The 17,842-nt window shown below is 35.7% G+C and overlaps 1 protein-coding gene across 2 annotated transcripts in view; it reads left to right on the plus strand.

Moving 5' to 3' along the window:
- LOC114396601 (callose synthase 7-like) overlaps positions 1-17,842 on the plus strand; it is an 83,294-nt gene that overhangs the window by 45,748 nt on the left and 19,704 nt on the right. For both annotated transcript variants that reach the window (XM_028358666.1, XM_028358667.1), the window contains 12 exons: positions 3,059-3,153; positions 3,249-3,330; positions 3,425-3,588; positions 3,683-3,806; positions 3,912-4,006; positions 4,787-4,883; positions 4,968-5,119; positions 5,829-5,938; positions 6,024-6,134; positions 6,224-6,292; positions 6,390-6,561; positions 6,659-6,770. In XM_028358666.1, coding sequence (XP_028214467.1) covers positions 3,059-3,153; positions 3,249-3,330; positions 3,425-3,588; positions 3,683-3,806; positions 3,912-4,006; positions 4,787-4,883; positions 4,968-5,119; positions 5,829-5,938; positions 6,024-6,134; positions 6,224-6,292; positions 6,390-6,561; positions 6,659-6,770 — 1,383 coding nt within the window. The remainder of the gene's footprint in view (positions 1-3,058; positions 3,154-3,248; positions 3,331-3,424; positions 3,589-3,682; positions 3,807-3,911; positions 4,007-4,786; positions 4,884-4,967; positions 5,120-5,828; positions 5,939-6,023; positions 6,135-6,223; positions 6,293-6,389; positions 6,562-6,658; positions 6,771-17,842) is intronic.

Consider the following 17,842-nt stretch of genomic DNA (forward strand, 5'->3'; position numbering starts at 1 on the left):
CTTATTTATCCTTCATCTCTTCTTTCGATCTTGTATCTATTCCTTAGTGTATAGGTGAAGCTATGGCTGATCTGAACTAGCAGTTGACAATGTTGGAGTAAATAGTTGCATTACATGTCAATGATGTACACTTGCAAACTTGTCCCCTGACCTCCCTACAAGGCTATCATGGGTTGTCATTGAGATTATATGATGAAGATCAACTTAGAAGACAACATTGATCGTGTTAAGACTTGATAGCTAAAGGCTACACTTAGATTTTTTTGTCTCAACTATGAAGATACCTTTGCCCTATGGCCAAAATCACCTTTGCTCATCTTTTTCTTGCATAGTGAGTTACAAGTAGAGGTTTATATGTATAAGCCACTAAGTTTTAAAATTTTAAGTGACTTTCGCCTGGTTTTCCAATTTTGTCATTCTCTATATAGATTGAAGTAGTCCCCTAGTGCATTGTTATGGCGTTTTTGCTCTGCCTTGCTTCAGTTTGGCATGACTTGGTGTGTGGATGATCACTTAGTGTTTTCCCTTCACTCTCTGCCTGAACTTTGCATTTACCTAGCTTTCTATGTTGATGACATTATCCTTATTAGTGATGACTCAAATGGTATTCGCCACTTCAAATCTCATGTCAAGAGTCAGTTTTAGACAACAAAAACTTTGGTCCGCTCAAATAATTCTTCGACGTTACAACAACACCAAGAACAATAAAGTTTCTCACTAGGTGAGGTCAGCTACATGGATCACACAAGACCATTTTGCACAGTTAAAAATCAAAGTTTCTAAAATATTTTAAATAATGTCATTTCTTGTCTCCCTCTTCTTCTTTTCGTCGGGCTAAACATCATACAATCTAAGTCTTCTAACTGGTGCCTCTTGTGGCCTTCATTTTATATGCCCAAACCATCTAAATCAATTTTTTCTCACATTTTTCTCAATGGGTGCTACACCAATCTTCTCACACATAAAGCCATTTTGTATTCTACCCTTCCATTTTTCCCTTATCCTATTCTTTTAAAGCCCAACATTCTCTATCATATAGTATAGTTGGATGTATAGTTGTATGATAAAACTTGCCTTTGAGTTTGGTAGGTACTTTGTGATCACATACTCCATTTAATCCATCCCACACTTTTTTCTCCAAAGTCTTTCATAACACTTTTCTAGGTACATGGTCAAAAGCTTTTTTCGAGTCAACAAAAATCATGAGTCTTTTTCGCTAACTACTTATATACTTTTCCATCAACTTTCCTAAAAGATATATGGCTTATATTGCAGACCTCCTTGGCATAAAACCGATTCTCTACAATCCTTGCTCCTACTCTTAATCTATTCTCAATCACCTTTATATATAGCTTCATAGTGTGACTTATAAGTTTTATACATGTGTAGCTGACACAATTTGGGATATCTCCTTTGTTCTTAAAAATTAGGACCAAAGTACCTTTCCTTGACTCATCTGGCATCTTCTTAGATCTTAGAATCTCATTGAAAAACTTAGTGAGCCAAATGAAACCTTGTTCTCCCATGCACTTCCAAACTTCAATAGGGATATCATTTGAATCAACAATTGTACCCTTTTCCATCCTTTTAAGGGTTTGTTTAATCTCTAATTTGAATTCTACGATAATAATCCAAATTCTCATCTGCATTGCCACTTCCCAATGAAAATATGCTTTGGGTATTTTGACTGAGGCTGATAGGCTTAATTGTCGCCCTGGTCAACACTCTATGGATCCCAATGTGACTAGGTTAAGGAAAGCCACTAAAAGACAAGGGAAGATATCATCATTTGTTTGGTAGACTTAATTGCCTCAGTATCACTAGACCTATAATCACATTTGTGATTAGTGTGATAAGTCAGTTTCGAAATGCCCCTTGCGATAGTCATTGGGATGCTGTGATTAATATGTGTTCTTCGAAGCATCAAGAATGCACCAAGTCACAGATTACCATATGAAGACAAAGACAATGCTAAAGTTGTATGTTGATTTTGATGCTAATTAGGCAAAATCACCAGTATATGGGAGGTTCACTTTTGGATATTGTGTTCATATTGAAGGAAATCTGATCTCATGGAGGAGCCAAAAGCAGAACATAGTTGTTGGATCTAGTGCCAAAGATGAGTATGTGCTACAGCAGCAGCTGCATTGAAGATTACATGGTTTAGGCAACTCCTCCAACAACTAAAATTCGAAGACACACAAAATATTGGACAAATATGTGACATTCAAGTTGCTCTCCCCATTTAATTAATTCCAGTTTTTCATGAGTGGACTAAACACCTAAAGATTTTCTGTCACTTTTTGAGAGACAAAGTGACACACATGTTCACTAAATCTCTTAGAGTGTGTTTGGATGGAGAAATTTAAAATTCTGAGAAATTTAAAATTCTAAGAATTTCAAATACTTCAACTGAAATTCTTTTATTTTCAAAATTTTGTGTTTGGATAAAAAAAATTAAAATTATGAGGATGAAAAAAATGAATGAAAAAAAAAGAAAAGATATGGTTGATGTGCTAGTTATACGTGTTCCTCTATGTTCACACCCGATCGATATTTTAAGAGCTTAGACGGTGTTTCTTGAAGAAGACTATAAGAAGAGAATTTCAATTTCTTACTTTTTAGAAGGAAATTGAAATTCCAGATTTTTAGTTGTTTAAAAATCTGTTTTAAAATTCCAAAATTTTAAATTCTTCATAAAAAGCATCCAAACAATGAATTCTAAATTACAGAAATTCAAATTATCTGATAAATTACTTTCCTCAGTTAAAATTTTCTATCCAAACACACTCTTAAGAACTTTCATTATGTTGACAACATTAGTAACAATATATGGCATATGCTCCAGCATGAGGGGGTGCAAAAGATTATTTGATCTTAGGTAAATAGGGAATTATGGGTATATTTATAATGTTTCTTTTTATTGTATTCTTATTGATTATAAATAAAAGGATCACATGTGTGGTCTTACACATTCAGTAATCATTCTTACAAATTAATAGAACTGCATAGAAGCTAAATATCTATCTGGAGTCTTACAATGAAGTTTATGTGGCAGGATGAGACATATGAAAGGAATAATATTTCATACTTTTCTCAGTTTTGGAATGAATTTATAAATTCTATGAGAGAGGAAGACCTCATCAGTGACAGGTCTAAACTGCTGCATTCCTGCCTGACACTTCTTGCATTATTAGATGCCTGGATTTCAAGCTTCTGATTATATCTCTTCACTACTGATTTTCCAGGGATAGAGATTTTCTTTTAATTCCATACAGTTCCACTCATGTTTCTGTCATTCAGTGGCCTCCATTCTTGCTTGCAAGTAAGGTGTGTTATATGACTGGTTCCCAATGGCAAAATGTTTATCATAATTGAATGGACGATTCTTTTTCTTCCTTTCTAAATCGCTTCAATGTGATAGATTCCTATAGCTGTCGACATGGCAAAAGATTATACGAAGAAGACCGATGATGATTTATATAAAAAGATTAGGAGTGATGGATATATGTTTTCAGCAGTTATTGAATGCTATGAGACTCTCAAGGACATCATACTGAAGCTTCTGCTAGATGAAGATGATAGGCTGTAAGAGAGAAAAACTTGTATAGCCTCTGTTTACCCGTTTAATTTTCTTATTGGAATCCTCATGAGTATTGGGTTTCTTCCATGTACGAGATAGGGCTGTAAGTAGCATATGTGCTAAAGTAGAACGGTCCATACGAGAAGAAACATTTGTCAAGGAATTCAAGATGAGTGGCTTGCCTTCACTCATTGACAAGTTTGGGGAATTCGTAACCGAACTGGTAGGTTTTTTCCATCATGCTTCCTATTTTATCAGAGTATATTTCAGTTACTTCTTGTATGACTTATTGTCTTACAAATATCATATCATTTTCCCCCACTGACAGCAATCTGAAGATGGCAAACGACAATCCAAGATAGTCAATGTCCTGCAAGATATTGTAGAAATTATCACACAGGATGTTATGGTCGATGGCCATTTGTATGTTTGAAACACTGAATGGAACTTTGGTTTATGATTTTTTTTAAGATTTAAATACAATTTTGTTTCTCTTATTTTGCAGAATTATATTCGTGATTTTGATATCTCTATTTTAAAATAGAAACATTTGGTCTCCTATTTTATAAATTTCACAATTTAGTCTAATCCTTAATTTTACCTATATTTTATTTTTATCTAATTAAATCTTAGACCTAACAGTCTTTTCAGGTGTCATATGTAAGGAGACGTTGCAGATTTTATTCCAGTCTTTTCTAAAACAGGGACATTTGGTGTCCTATTCTAGAAAATCTTTAATTTTGGTCCAATTCTCATTTTTTTAGGTTTTATTTTTTTTATTATGATGCCATTAAACCCTAGCCTTAACATATTCATTTAATGTAATACACAAATATAGAAAAAATTGAAATTTTGATCAAAATTATTAATTTTTTAAAATAAGAATCAAATGTCTTTATTTTCAAGTAGGGAAACCAAAAAGGTGGATTTTGAAAAATAAGATTAAAATTGTACTTTACATGGGGGAGGGTAGCATATTCATTTAATGTATTAAATAAAAGAAATAAGTATAGGAAAAATTAATGATTTGACCAAAATTAGGAATTTTGTAAAGTAGAGAGACCAAATGTCTTTATTTTTATATTTGGGGCTACAATTGAGGATCCAAAATTGAGAAATAGGAGACCAAAATTATATTTAAATCTTTTTAAAATCTATAATAAGTACTACTTTACAATATTGGCTTGGTTCTTCGTTCTCCAGGTTTCCGCAAACACTTCAAGAATATCATGTAGACAGAAGGCAGAGGTTTGTCAACATTGACACCTCTTTTACAGGCAATGAATCGGTGATGGGGAAGGTTGCCCTGAGAATTATACTCGAGTGAACACATTAGTCATTTTGAATGTGCTGTGGGTAACGAGTTTCTGTTTCTTCTGTGTAGGTTATTAGGCTTCATTTGCTTTTAACAGTTAAGGATTCAGCCATAAATGTACCCCAAAATCTAGAAGCCCGTCGTCGTATTACATTCTTTGCAAACTCCTTATTTATGAACATGCCAAAGGCTCCCAAAGTTCGGAACATGTTGTCCGTCAGGTTAGTCATTGCGATAGACTAATATATTGAAAGGAAGGAAAAACTAGAATGAGTATTTAATAATGTAAAGGACAACTCATATGACTCATGACCTCAAGCAAGAGTCATTTGAGCTTGACAAACACATTGGTCTACTCTATCTTATGTTGAAACTTGAAATTGGAAGAATGAGGGCAACAAGAATCAAACTCATGACCACGGTAAAAAAAAAAACTCTTATACCATGTCAAGGGACAACTTCCATAAACAAGGTCTCCTAGACCATTTTTCTAATCAGTTCAGAAGAAAAGAATGATTAAGATACTAAGCAGATTTGTTTCTTCATTATTATTTCTGTTTGTTGTTGGTAATTAATTAACAATTGCCACCTCATTTACTGTGTGGTTGCATTCACGTATCTATTAATTGTTGACTTTTCCAAATATATGGATAATTGCTTACTTTTGTTGAGAGAGGGTTATAGGGAAAAGTTAGCGTGTAAAGCTAAACACATGTTCTGTTATATTTTGATTGATTTGGCATGAAATAAGGCATAATAATTAGTATCTACCCTAAATATCAGTATTTGATCATTCTAATGTAAGCAACATTAATACTACTTCACTATACATTCTAATTATTAATGCTAATTTTCTCACATAAATGTTAATATCCTAACAATTTGCCGTCATGCTACCATGATATGTAACTTACCTAAGTTTTGCTTCAGTATTCTGACACCTTATTACAAACAAGATGTTCTATATTCTGATGCGGATCTCAATAGTGAAAATGAAGATGGAATATCACTTTTATTCTACCTAACCAAGATGTATCCTGGTGAGTATTTTATATGCTTATAACTGACATTTCTCCCCCTCTTTACATGTGGACTCATGTACTGTTAGGCATTATTTTACTGTAGATGAATGGGCCAATTTCCATGAACGACTAAAAAGTGAAGGTCTTGAAAAAGATACGGACGAGTTAATTTGTCAGTGGGCATCTTACAGAGGACAGACACTCTATCGAACAGGTCTTGATTTTTTTGAACAGTATTTTTTTGCTAGATTTGAATACCTGTTCCAATTTAAATGTTATTTTTCAACCTTTTGTTCTTGCTAGTGAGAGGAATGATGTACTATTGGCAAGCTTTGATCCTTCAGTGCTTCATCGAATCTGCGGGGGACATTGGTTATTTCTCTATTTACATACTATGTTCAAGTTCAAATTCTAAGATATGGCATAAGCCTTTCGTATGTGAATGAACTATACATCGTTTTTCTTGCAGCTCTCACTGAAGGCTATTCCGACAAAAATAAGAACCTTTACGAAGATGCACAAGCTATGGCCGATTTAAAGTTCACCTATGTTATATCTTCTCAATTGTATGGTTCTCTGAAATCGTCGAAATATGCTAGAGACAGAAACTGCTATCATAACATTCTGAGTCTGATGTTAAAGTGGGTCAATATATCCATTTTCTGAACTTTATAAGTTCCTTGTATTTTGTAAAATAACAATGGAATTGACAATGGAAAAATGGAACATTCCATGCAGGCATTCATCCCTTCGTGTTGCTTACATAGATGAAACAGAAGAGACAAAGGATGGAAAATCTCATAAAGTTTATTCCTCTGTTCTTGTCAAGGGAGGGATCAGATTCGATGAGGTATGGATAGAAGCTCGTTTGATATTTTATAGTGACACCTCTTGTGGTTTCATCAAAATTCTTTCTGTATCCCACTTTTGTTATCCCAAAACTAATTCTCTAATTGTTTGAAAAACATTATACCGACATCCCATAAATATTACACTAATCCCTTAATTGCTTGACAAACATTACACGTGTACCATAGTAAGGAAGATGCCCACTAGTTAGAACCCCAGCAAGACACTTTGAGCTTCAGTGGACCCAAAAAAAAGACCATGATAAAAAATTTAATAATAACAATAGAAAGAAATGCTAGCAACACTTTCTCCCACACACTTTGAAACACATCCTTTTTTATTTGTTGAAATTTCTTGAAAATTATAAAAAATTGAGTCTCACAATGACACTTTATATATCATGATTTTATAATTTTCTATACATTTCAATCATAATAATATCTTTGTTAGGATGAGTGTATTGCTAGTACTCCGAACATTAATCAGTAATTAAAATATCATTTAAAATTATTAATTGAAAGTTATGGATTCTATTAATTTCTACGTAGTTGTGGAATACAAGGTGGGTTTTTGTATTAAGAGTGACCTTGTTAGGTTGGGCTACTTATTGTTAGGTTTAGTCCCTACCTACGGCTAATAGTTATAAATTTATCACCTCATTAAGCAATTTTATGATGAACCAAAACTCTTTAGAAGGTAACCATAATCACTCTCAACTCACACTCTTGTTTTTTTCCTCAATAGAGGGGCTAAAATACAATTGAATTCATGCAAAAAATTATCTCTCTCAGTTATATATTATTAACTTAACATGCTATAATCTGTATTTATACATATAAGATGAGTTTGTGTTAAAATTATAATAGTGAACATGACAAGAACAAGACAAAGATACAAGTTACAGAACAATTTTTTATCTTGCATATTCTTTGACAAGTAGTAATGGACAACTCAAGTAAAATAGTATAAAATTTATTAAAATACTTAATATTAATTATCTTAATATAATTTGTCAAATTTAATGTGTTTACTGAAATAAAAGTGAGACAGATTAGAATTAAAAAAAATATGGTGCTTCCTTTTCAAAATGATTATGTTGTTTAGTTATTGTTGTTTTTGTTACTAAGAGATAGAAATACGGGTATATGTATCTTTTTAATATTTTGTACCCGAGACAAAAAGTTGTCATCATTTTTCAAGTAACAAAAATTTGAGAATTTTTCATCTCTTCATCTACTTGATTTATGTTGTCTCTTGATTCTTTTTCAAATCAAACATGAAACAAAAATATTTATCTTGTCCAATATTATAACATTTTACAAATCAAACGGACCGATAATATTTTATTATAATTTTTATTTTTTCATTAGACTCGGCCTCAATGGCTAAAAAAATTAGCAGTTATTACTTGGATTCCTTTTATTACCACTAGCTAGTTCAAATAGCAGGAATTAATATTATTGATATATATTCTGTAAAGGGATTCCTCTCTATATAGAAAACTACACTAAGTGATTGACCAAAAATAAGGAAATTGGTCATCCCAAAAAAGGGAAATTAAGATTATACAAGCATAATTCAAAATTTATGGAAGATTATATGATAATAAGAAACTATCTAAAATAGACTAATCTAAAAACCAACGCCAATAACTATACAATCAGACTTATTTACAAAAAATATCTTAAGTATAAAATAGAGATTGAATACTCTTTTGACACTATCAACACTAGTGGCGTGTGAGTAGACTAGACTGGATACATGTGCACTATGATTATTGATTTTGGATGGAGGACATAATTATGTGGTCCCTGTTACCTAGCCAAAAAGATCATTAGCTTCAAGGAGATGAGTCATTTGCTGGTACCACGTATGATAATTGACTGATGCTTAAAAAAAAAATGAATAGATTGAAAGTGATAGTGAGTGCCCATGAGAAAAAAAAAAAGAGAAAAAAAAATTGATTTGCTTGTTAAGCTCCTAATTCTATGATACCATATTAAAAGATAAAATAACATATTTATTCACATTTAATTATGAAAGTACTATATATAGAGAGAGAGAGAATACATACTAATAACAAACTGAAAATTATCTACTAAATGATTCATAACTTGTAACTAACTGCTCTATCATATGAATAGTCTAACATGTTTCGGATTCTAGCCAAAAAGAACAAAGAAAAATATTTCCAACACCAATGACTTCTCTTTTTTTTTTTTTTTTTTTAAACTGTCTTCCACGTGAAACAGGGCATAACAGGGAATTTCGGGGTCTTCAACAAAAGTCTCTAAACACTACAGTTCGAATTAAATTCAAACATTCAGCTACTTGCCTCGTTACTCTTTGAAGATTTAGGAGGAAAAATATTTAACCACTTTAATTCTATAGAGACATAGAAAGGGTGTGATAATTAATGAGAGAAAGGCCTATGATCGTAAATTGTAATTGGATGCTCTAAAATGTGTAGCTACCTTCATATTTATAATACTAGGTTAAGTATATATAACTCTAACACTCCCCGTCAAGCTAGAGAATAACTGTTAATCATGCTCAATTTGTCACAAATACAAACACTATGCCCCCGATTCAAAGTTTTGGTAAACACATCTGCTAGTTTTTTGTTTGTCTTGACATAAGAAGTAAATATATGGTTTTGTTTCACCTTCATGGATGAAGGGACAATCTGTCTCAATGTGTTTCGTTCTTCCATAAAAAACTAGATTGATGTTATTTTATGGCAGCTTGATTGTAGCACCATATATAATTTCACAGGGCAGGTATTAGAAAATCCTATCTCTTTCAAAATCTGCCCACCCATATCAACTCACAAGTTGTTTGAGTTATATCCTTGTATTTTGTCTCTACACTGGATCTAGCCACCACATTATACTTCTTACTTTTCCAAGAAATCAGATTACCTATCCCAGACCATTCTTCCATTGTGATAGGAAGATCCCCTTCTTCAAGAACATAACCTCAATACCCAATAAATAATTCAAAACACCCAAATCTTTCGTTTGAAGAAAACTCTCCAAGTCATCAATGCCTTTGCTATCACTTTTTTGTAATCACAATATCATCAACATACACCACAAGTGAAATGTTGCCAATGTTAGTTTTTTTTATAAAAAACTATATGATCACTCTGTCTCTGTTTCATTCCAAATGCAAGGACCATATCACTAAATCTCCTAAACCAAGTTCTAGGCAATTGCTTCTAGCCATATAACAACTTCCTTAAGTGGCAAACCCTGCCAAACTCTACCTGAGAAACAAAGTAGGTGGTTGCTCCATTATCACCTCCTCTTTTGTAAGTCACTTTGCAAGAAATAATTATTTAATTACATCCAATTAAAACAACGGCCAATGATGTATAGAAGCAAGAGAAATAAGAATGAGTAGAGGAAAGCTTTGCAGCAGGCAAAAAAGCATCAACATAATCAATTTCATAAGTTTGATCATACCCGTTGGCAATGAGGCAAGCCTTTAAATGAGTCCTAGACTCAACAAGACTCATATTGGTTGTATAAACCCACTTGTATTGAATAGCCCTTCTTCCTTGCAGGGAGAGAAATAAAATCCCAAGTTTCCTTATTCTTTCCTTCTCCATCGCTTGTCACCAGCAACCATGACTAAGGAGATCTGAAAGAGACTTAGGGATAAAACAAAATCTAGGCCAACAACAAAGGAATTAGAAGTGGATGACAAATGAGCAAAAGGCGTGTAAGGAAATATAATTATGAGGGTAGCTACACATTATTGTATGTACATATGTGAGCAAAAGACTTTTTCTCTTTATCACTCTCTCCCTATCTTTTTGTATATGGTATCTGTTATGACTAAGGGGCAGTACAGAAAAGAAAAGAATATTCCTGAGTTAATTAGCCAAAAGGGACACGTGCCTTCCAATCCTACAATTCAGGAAGTCAGGCGTAGCAACAGGGCAAAAAGGGATAACAAGAAATATGATAACTACATGATATAAGTAGTAAGGGAATTACGGGAAAAGGGGGAGGGGGATGTATGCACCTTCGATCTCTCTCTCTTGGCCCTTCCGTGGGATTTTTTCTCAATTCTAATGATGATAGTATTCAATAGATGGTCTTCTTAATTGTACTAGCTCAATAGATAGATACTTGCATAGTCTACTATTGTATTGCTATTGCTGATATAAATAACAGAAGGCTTAAATTTCTAGTATTGTTCATATTTTAAGCTGTCGAAATGCAGTTTTGGGCTCACCAAGGTGGACTATTTGGGTCACACAGTCTCTAACCGACGGGTAGAGATGGATGAACCAAAGGTTCTGTCTGTTTTGGCTTGGCCAGTTCCTGAATCCATTAATCAGCTCCGTGAATTTCTTGGTCTGACAGGTTACTATAGGTGTTTTATAAAGGGGTATGCAACTCTTGCATTCCCTTTAACTTCATTACTTAAAAAAGATGCTTTTAAGTGGACCCCTGAAGTTATTGATGCTTTTGTTAAGTTAAAGCATGCTATTACTACGGCGCCAATTCTGGCCCTTCCAAATTTTTCATGACCTTTTGTTCTTGAGACTGATGCATCAGGTACTGGGATTGGGGTTGTACTAACTCAAGGCCATCACCTGATTGCTTATTTCTCAAAGCAATTATTGCCTAGAATGCAGAAGCAGTCTGCTTATAGCCGTGAACTATATGCAATCACGGAGGCTCTAGCAAAGTTTTGCCATTATCTGTTGGGGCACAGGTTTATCATTAGGATCGATCAACAAAGTCTTAAGTCTCAATGTGATCAGACCATTCAAACCCCAGAGCAACAGGTATGGCTTCACAAATTTTTGAGGTATGACTTTACCATTGAGTGCAATCCCGGCAAGGAAAATGTTGTAGCGGATGCCCTTTCCAGGCCCATTTTCATGGCCTTATCCGAGCCACAGGCCTCCTTATTGTTTCAGATTGTGCAAGCCATGCATATCGACCCTTCCTTGTTTGTTATTCACATCAAGTGTGTGCAAGGGAATGCCCTTGGCCCTCACTTTCATGTTGCAAATAATTTTTTGTACTGGAAACAGAAGATAGCGATTCCAAACCAACTCGAAATGGTTGCATCAATTCTCAAAGAATTCCATTCATCACAAATTGGAGGGCATTTTGGGGTAACCCACACCAAGGCTCGGATTGTGAGCCTCTTTTATTAGCCTAATATGGCGAAAGACATTAAGTTGTTTGTGTCCCAATGCTTGGTGTTCCAACAAGCTAAATCTTCCGATGCCTTACCTGCTGGCCTCTTGCAACCATTGTCGATACCGACATAAATTTGGGAAGATGTGGCCATGGATTTTATCGTTGGCCTGCCAGCAGTGCATGGGTTCACTGTTATTATGGTCGTGGTGGACCGTCTCTCAAAACATGGTCATTTTGCCCCTCTAAGAACTGATTACAGTAGCCTCACGGTCACAGAAACCTTTATTCAGATTGTGGTCAAACTGCATGGTTTTCTGAAAACTATAGTATCTGATAGGGACAAGGTTTTTACAAGCAAATTTTGGCGACATTTGTTTCGACTAAGCGGTACAACCCTTGCCATGAGCTCAGCCTACCATTCCAATCCAATAGGAAATCAGAGGCCTTAAATAAATGCTTGGAGTTGCTGCCTTGGGCGCTGAGTTTTGGTACAAAACTTCTCATGACAGCAGCATTGGCATGATACCTGTCATGGTTGTTTATGGTCGTGATCCTCCAGCTTTGATCCACTATCAGGTGACTACAACAGACCCACCAAACTTGCAAGAAATGCTACAGTTGTGGGTCACAGTGCTGGTCCAGCTCAAGGCCAATTTGAACAGGACCCAACAGTTTATGAAAAAGTATTCAGGCCAGAATAGGCGACAACTGGAATTTCAAATTGGAGACATGGTATTAGTGAAATTTCAACCTTACCGCCAACATTCGGTGGCTTTGCGTAAAAACCAGAAACCTGGTCTCCGTTACTTTGGCCCTTTTCCGGTGTTAGAAAGAATTGGTACAGTAGCGTATAAACTCTCGTTACCTCCTGCTGCGAAAATACATCCGGTGTTTCACATTTCATTACTGAAACCTTGCAAGGGCGATCATACAACCCAGTTTGTTCCATTACCACTGCTGTCAGCTGAACAGGGTCCTATTCCTATAACTCTCTCAGTTTTAGACTCTCGCATGATCCTCAAAAGTGATATTCCTGTTAAGCAAGCCTTGGTACAGTGGGAAGGTTTTCCACAAATGGCTCACATTTTTTTGGGGAGCGGGGCTAGGGGGAAAGTAGGGCATTTTAGAGGTGTGCATAAAGCCCAATGAGTTCAGTGGTTGTTTGTCGTGTTTTGGGGGTGTTATGAGGTGTTGCAGTGTGACACAATGTGTTTTTGGGCCAAAATAGTGTGTGTCATTGTGTAAGGATGTCTAACAGTGAAGGAAGTGCTAAGGGACTTGTTACGGTGTTGGTAGTTGTTTAGATGATAGTTTTAGAGAATTGTTTTAGAAAGAAGGCTATGTCATTGATTTCTTGGATTATCAATTACAATATACCAATTGCCTATTTATAGGCTCAAGTCACCAACCTCTCAATGGTGGTGAATGTTTCTACATTACTTTAGGTCTTTCTAGAGTTTTCATGATAGATTAGTATCATGATAGCTCTAGATTCTTCTATCTTATACATACACTTATAGTTCTAGATTGTTCTACCATATTCATACACATTATAGTTCTAGATTGTTTTACCATATTCATACACACTATAGTTCTAGGATATTCTACTATTTTCATACATATTATATTTAAGAATATTCTAGAAATTTGTAGCAATTTTAACACTCCTCCTTGATGCAAATTTCTGTGACTCTGAGCATATCTCGTAATTCTTCAAATCTTGGTCTCGGCAGAGCCTTCGTGAATATGTCTGCAATTTGATCTTCTATTTTGCAGTAGTCGAGTTTGATCTCTTTAGTTGCTTCAGCTTCTCTGATAAAGTGATACTTGATTGCTATGTGTTTTGTTCTGCTGTGATGAACTGGATTCTTCGCCATTGCGATTGCTAATTTGTTGTCACAGTTGATTTTAGTAGGCTCATCTTGTTTTTCTCCCATGTCTTCAAGTATCCTACGAAACCATATAGCTTGACTCGTTGCTTCAGCAGCTGCCACGTACTCTGCTTCTGCTGTTGATTGTGCTACTGTATCTTGCTTCTTCGACGCCCAAGAGAACATTCCTGATCCTAGTGAGAAAGCATAGCCAGAGGTACTCTTCATGTCATATGCCGAAGCTGCCCAATCACTGTCGGTGTAGCCAAGTAATTCTGAGTTGGTTTCGGTAGTATACCATATACCGAACTCTTTTGTTCCTTGTAGATACCTCAAAATTCTTTTTCCTGCTCCAAAGTGTATTTGACTTGGGCTTTGCATGAATCTTGATAGAAGACTTGTAGCATACATTATGTCAGGCCGTGTAGCTATCAAATATAGGAGGCTTCCAATTAGACTTCGGTATTTGGATGCATCAGCATCTGGTGCTCCATCATTCTTCTGTAGTTTCTCATTTGTTATGAGTGGAGTAGCAATAGGTTTGCAACCATACATCTTGAATTTCTTAAGTAAGCCTTTTGTGTATTTCTTTTGCGAGATGAATATCCCTTCATTTCTCTGACTTACCTCTATGCCGAGGAAGTAACTCATCAAACCAAGGTCGGTCATCTCAAAGGTCTTCATCATGTCTTCTTTAAACTCCATCATCATCTTAGTATTGTTTCTCGTGTAGATAAGATCATCTACATATTGAGAGAGTAAGAGAGTGTACTGCCCTTGAGACTTGATGTAATGTGTAGGCTCACTCTTGCTCCTCCTGAATCCTCGATCCATGAAATACTGATCGATTCTGCTATACCATGCTCGAGATGCTTGCTTTAAACCGTAGAGTGTTTTTCTTAGTCTTAACACTTTGTTTTCTTTGCCTTCAGACACGAATCCTTGTGGCTACTCCACATAGATCTCTTCTTCAAGTATGTTGTTAAGGAAGGCGGATTTGACATCTAGTTGATGGATACTCTATCCTTTTTGTGTCTCATTGTAGTCAATTCCGGGTTGCTGTGAGTAACCCTTAGCTACTAGCCTTGCCTTGTGTTTCTGTATGGTTCCATCAGGGTTGAGCTTTGTCTTATAGACCCACTTAACCCCAATGATATCTTTTCCATGGGGACGATTTACTAACTCCCATGTGTTGTTTTTCTCGATCATCTGTATCTCTTCTTCCATTGCCTTGACCCATACTTCCTGCTTTGACGCTTCTTCAAAGCTTCCAGGTTCAAGTATGGCCAAGTTACAGGTTTCATATATGTCCACCAAAGATCTTACTCGTCTTGGAGTAGACTCTGGTGATGATAGTTTTTGATCTTGTTGTTGTGGTGGAGGTGAAGGTGGTTCACCTGGGTCTTCTTCCTCAACTTCTTCTTGAGGTAGTTGAGCGGGTATAAGAACATTCTTTTCCACTTTTTCTTCATCCCAATTCCAAGAAGTGTACTCATCAACTTCAACATCTCGACTAATGACGAGTTTCTTAGTTTGCAAGTTGTAGACACGGTAGCCCTTAGAGATATTGCTATACCCAAGGAAGATACCTCGTATAGTCTTGTCTTCAAGCTTGTGCCTCTTCACGTTTGGAATATGAATGTAGCATATAGATCCAAAGACCCTTAGGTGCTTTGCTGATGGCTTCTTCCCGTTCCAAGCTTCAATTGGAGTCTTGTCTTTTACAGACTTAGTTGGACATCTGTTGAGTATGTAAACAACAGTGTAGACTGCCTCAGCCCAGAATGTGTTAGATAGTCCCTTCTCCTTGAGCATCGATCTAACCATCTCCATAACTGTGCGATTCTTTCTCTCGGACACTCCATTTTGTTGAGGAGAATATGCGACTGTAAGTTGTCGCTCAATGCCTTCATCCTCACAAAATCTTTCAAACTCGCAAGAGGTGTACTCTTTGCCGCGATCACTTCTTAGTACTTTTATTCGTTTTCCACTTTGATTTTCAGCAAGGGCCTTGAACTTTTTGAATACTCCAAAGACTTCTGATTTTTCTTTTAGAAAATATACCTATGTAATTCTAGAGAAGTCATCAATGAAGAGTATGAAGTACCTGCTGTTCCCATGTGATGGCGTCCTCATTGGTCCACAAACGTCCGTATGTATCAGCTCCAATAGATCTTTCGCTCTCCATGCTCCGCTTGTTGAGAAAGGAAATCGGTGTTGCTTACCAAGGAGACATCCTTCACGCACTTCATTGTTCTCCTTTATGCTTGGAAGATCTCTCATCATGTTCTTCTCATGTAACAACTTCAAGGCATGTGTGTTGAAGTGACCAAATCTTTGATGCCATATCCATGAATCATCAACTTGTACCTTCATGGCAATGTTTGTTGCATATTTTAATTTTAGAGGAAAGCTTCTATTGCTCTTATTCATCTTTACTTGGGCTATCTCAGACCTTTTATTTTTGTTGTCTAAGATTTTGCATACACCTCCTTCAAAGTGAAGTGTGTAGCCTCTCTCCATCATTTGGCCAATGCTTAGAAGATTTTCTTGTAGGCTGGGAACTAGTAAGACATCATGGATGAGTCGCGTACCTTTATCTGTCTCCACCATGACAGTGCCTTTGCCTTTTGATTCAACCACACTTCCATTTCCCAGTCGAACTTTGACTTTGACAGAATCATCAATACTTTTGAAAATAGTCTCATCCTTGGCCATGTGATTACTACATCCACTATCCAAGTACCAGTTTCCTCCCTTTTCTTTTATTGAGTCTTGAGTGGCGTAGAACGTACATTGTTCTTGATCATGCTCCTCTGCGATATTGGCTTGATGCCTATTTTTGTTGCGACAATTTTTCTCTACGTGCCCGAACTTCTTGCAATGGTTGCATTGTGGCATATTACGGAACCAACAATTTTTCTCTGCGTGGCCTTGCCTTTTGCATATATTGCATGGAGGATTTTTATCTATTTTGTTCTTAAGGAAATTCCTAAAACCTTCTATTCTTTTGGAAGTTTCTTCGTAATTTTTCTTTCCTCCATTTTCTTTGTTTTGGGGCTGAAATTTAAACTTTGACTGGAAGGCATTTTCAATTGTATCTTCTTTATGCCTATACAGTCTTTGCTTATATGCTTCAAGAGAGCCCACAAGTTCTGTCTCTGATAGAGTGGACAGATCTTTGGTTTCCTCAATCATTGTCACGAATGGGTCAAACTTTTGGGGCATAGTAATTAGAATTTTCTCAACAATTTTCTTGTCAAGAATATTTTCCCCAAAAGCTCTCATTTGATTAACTATTCCTTTAACTTTAGAATAGTAATCTTTAACTGTCTCAGACTCCTTCATCTTCAATAGTTCAAAATCTCTTCTTAGAGATTGAAGTTTAACAGCACGTACCTTAACACTTCCTTGAAACTCCTCCTGCAATGTGTTCCACGCTTCTTTGGCAGTCTTAGCTCCCATAATTCTTGGGAAAATTGGATCAGTCACCGCTTGTTGCAAGGTGAATAACGCCTTTGAATTTTTCTGTTTATTTTTCTTCAACTCTTTTTCTTGAGATGCATTAAGAGCTGAAGTATCCGCGGGAATGGTGAAGCCTTCTTCTACTATGTCCCATAAATCTTGAGATAAAAAATATGTTTCCATTTTAACACGCCAAAAATCATAATTTTCACCATTAAAGATAGGGACAGAAATAGTTGACGATTGAGTAGTGTTATCCATAGCTTAGAAAAAATATTATTAGAGTGGGTTAATAGTACAAAGGAAATTTTTGAAGTAGTTGGGAGGATTTTGGAATGGTAGGTAGGTAATATAACTACGCTCAATGTATGACCGAACGTAGCTCTGATGCCACTGTTGGTAGTTGTTTAGATGATAGTTGATAGTTGATAGTTTTAGAGAATTGTTTTAGAAAGAAGGCTATGTCATTAATTTCTTGGATTATCAATTACAATATACCAATTGCCTATTTATAGGCTCAAGTCACCAACCTCTCAATGGTGGTGAATGTTTTTACATTACTTTAGGTC

Source organism: Glycine soja, chromosome 18 (genome assembly GCF_004193775.1).
Source record: "Glycine soja cultivar W05 chromosome 18, ASM419377v2, whole genome shotgun sequence".
In the NCBI taxonomy this organism is placed as follows: Eukaryota; Viridiplantae; Streptophyta; class Magnoliopsida; order Fabales; family Fabaceae; genus Glycine; species Glycine soja.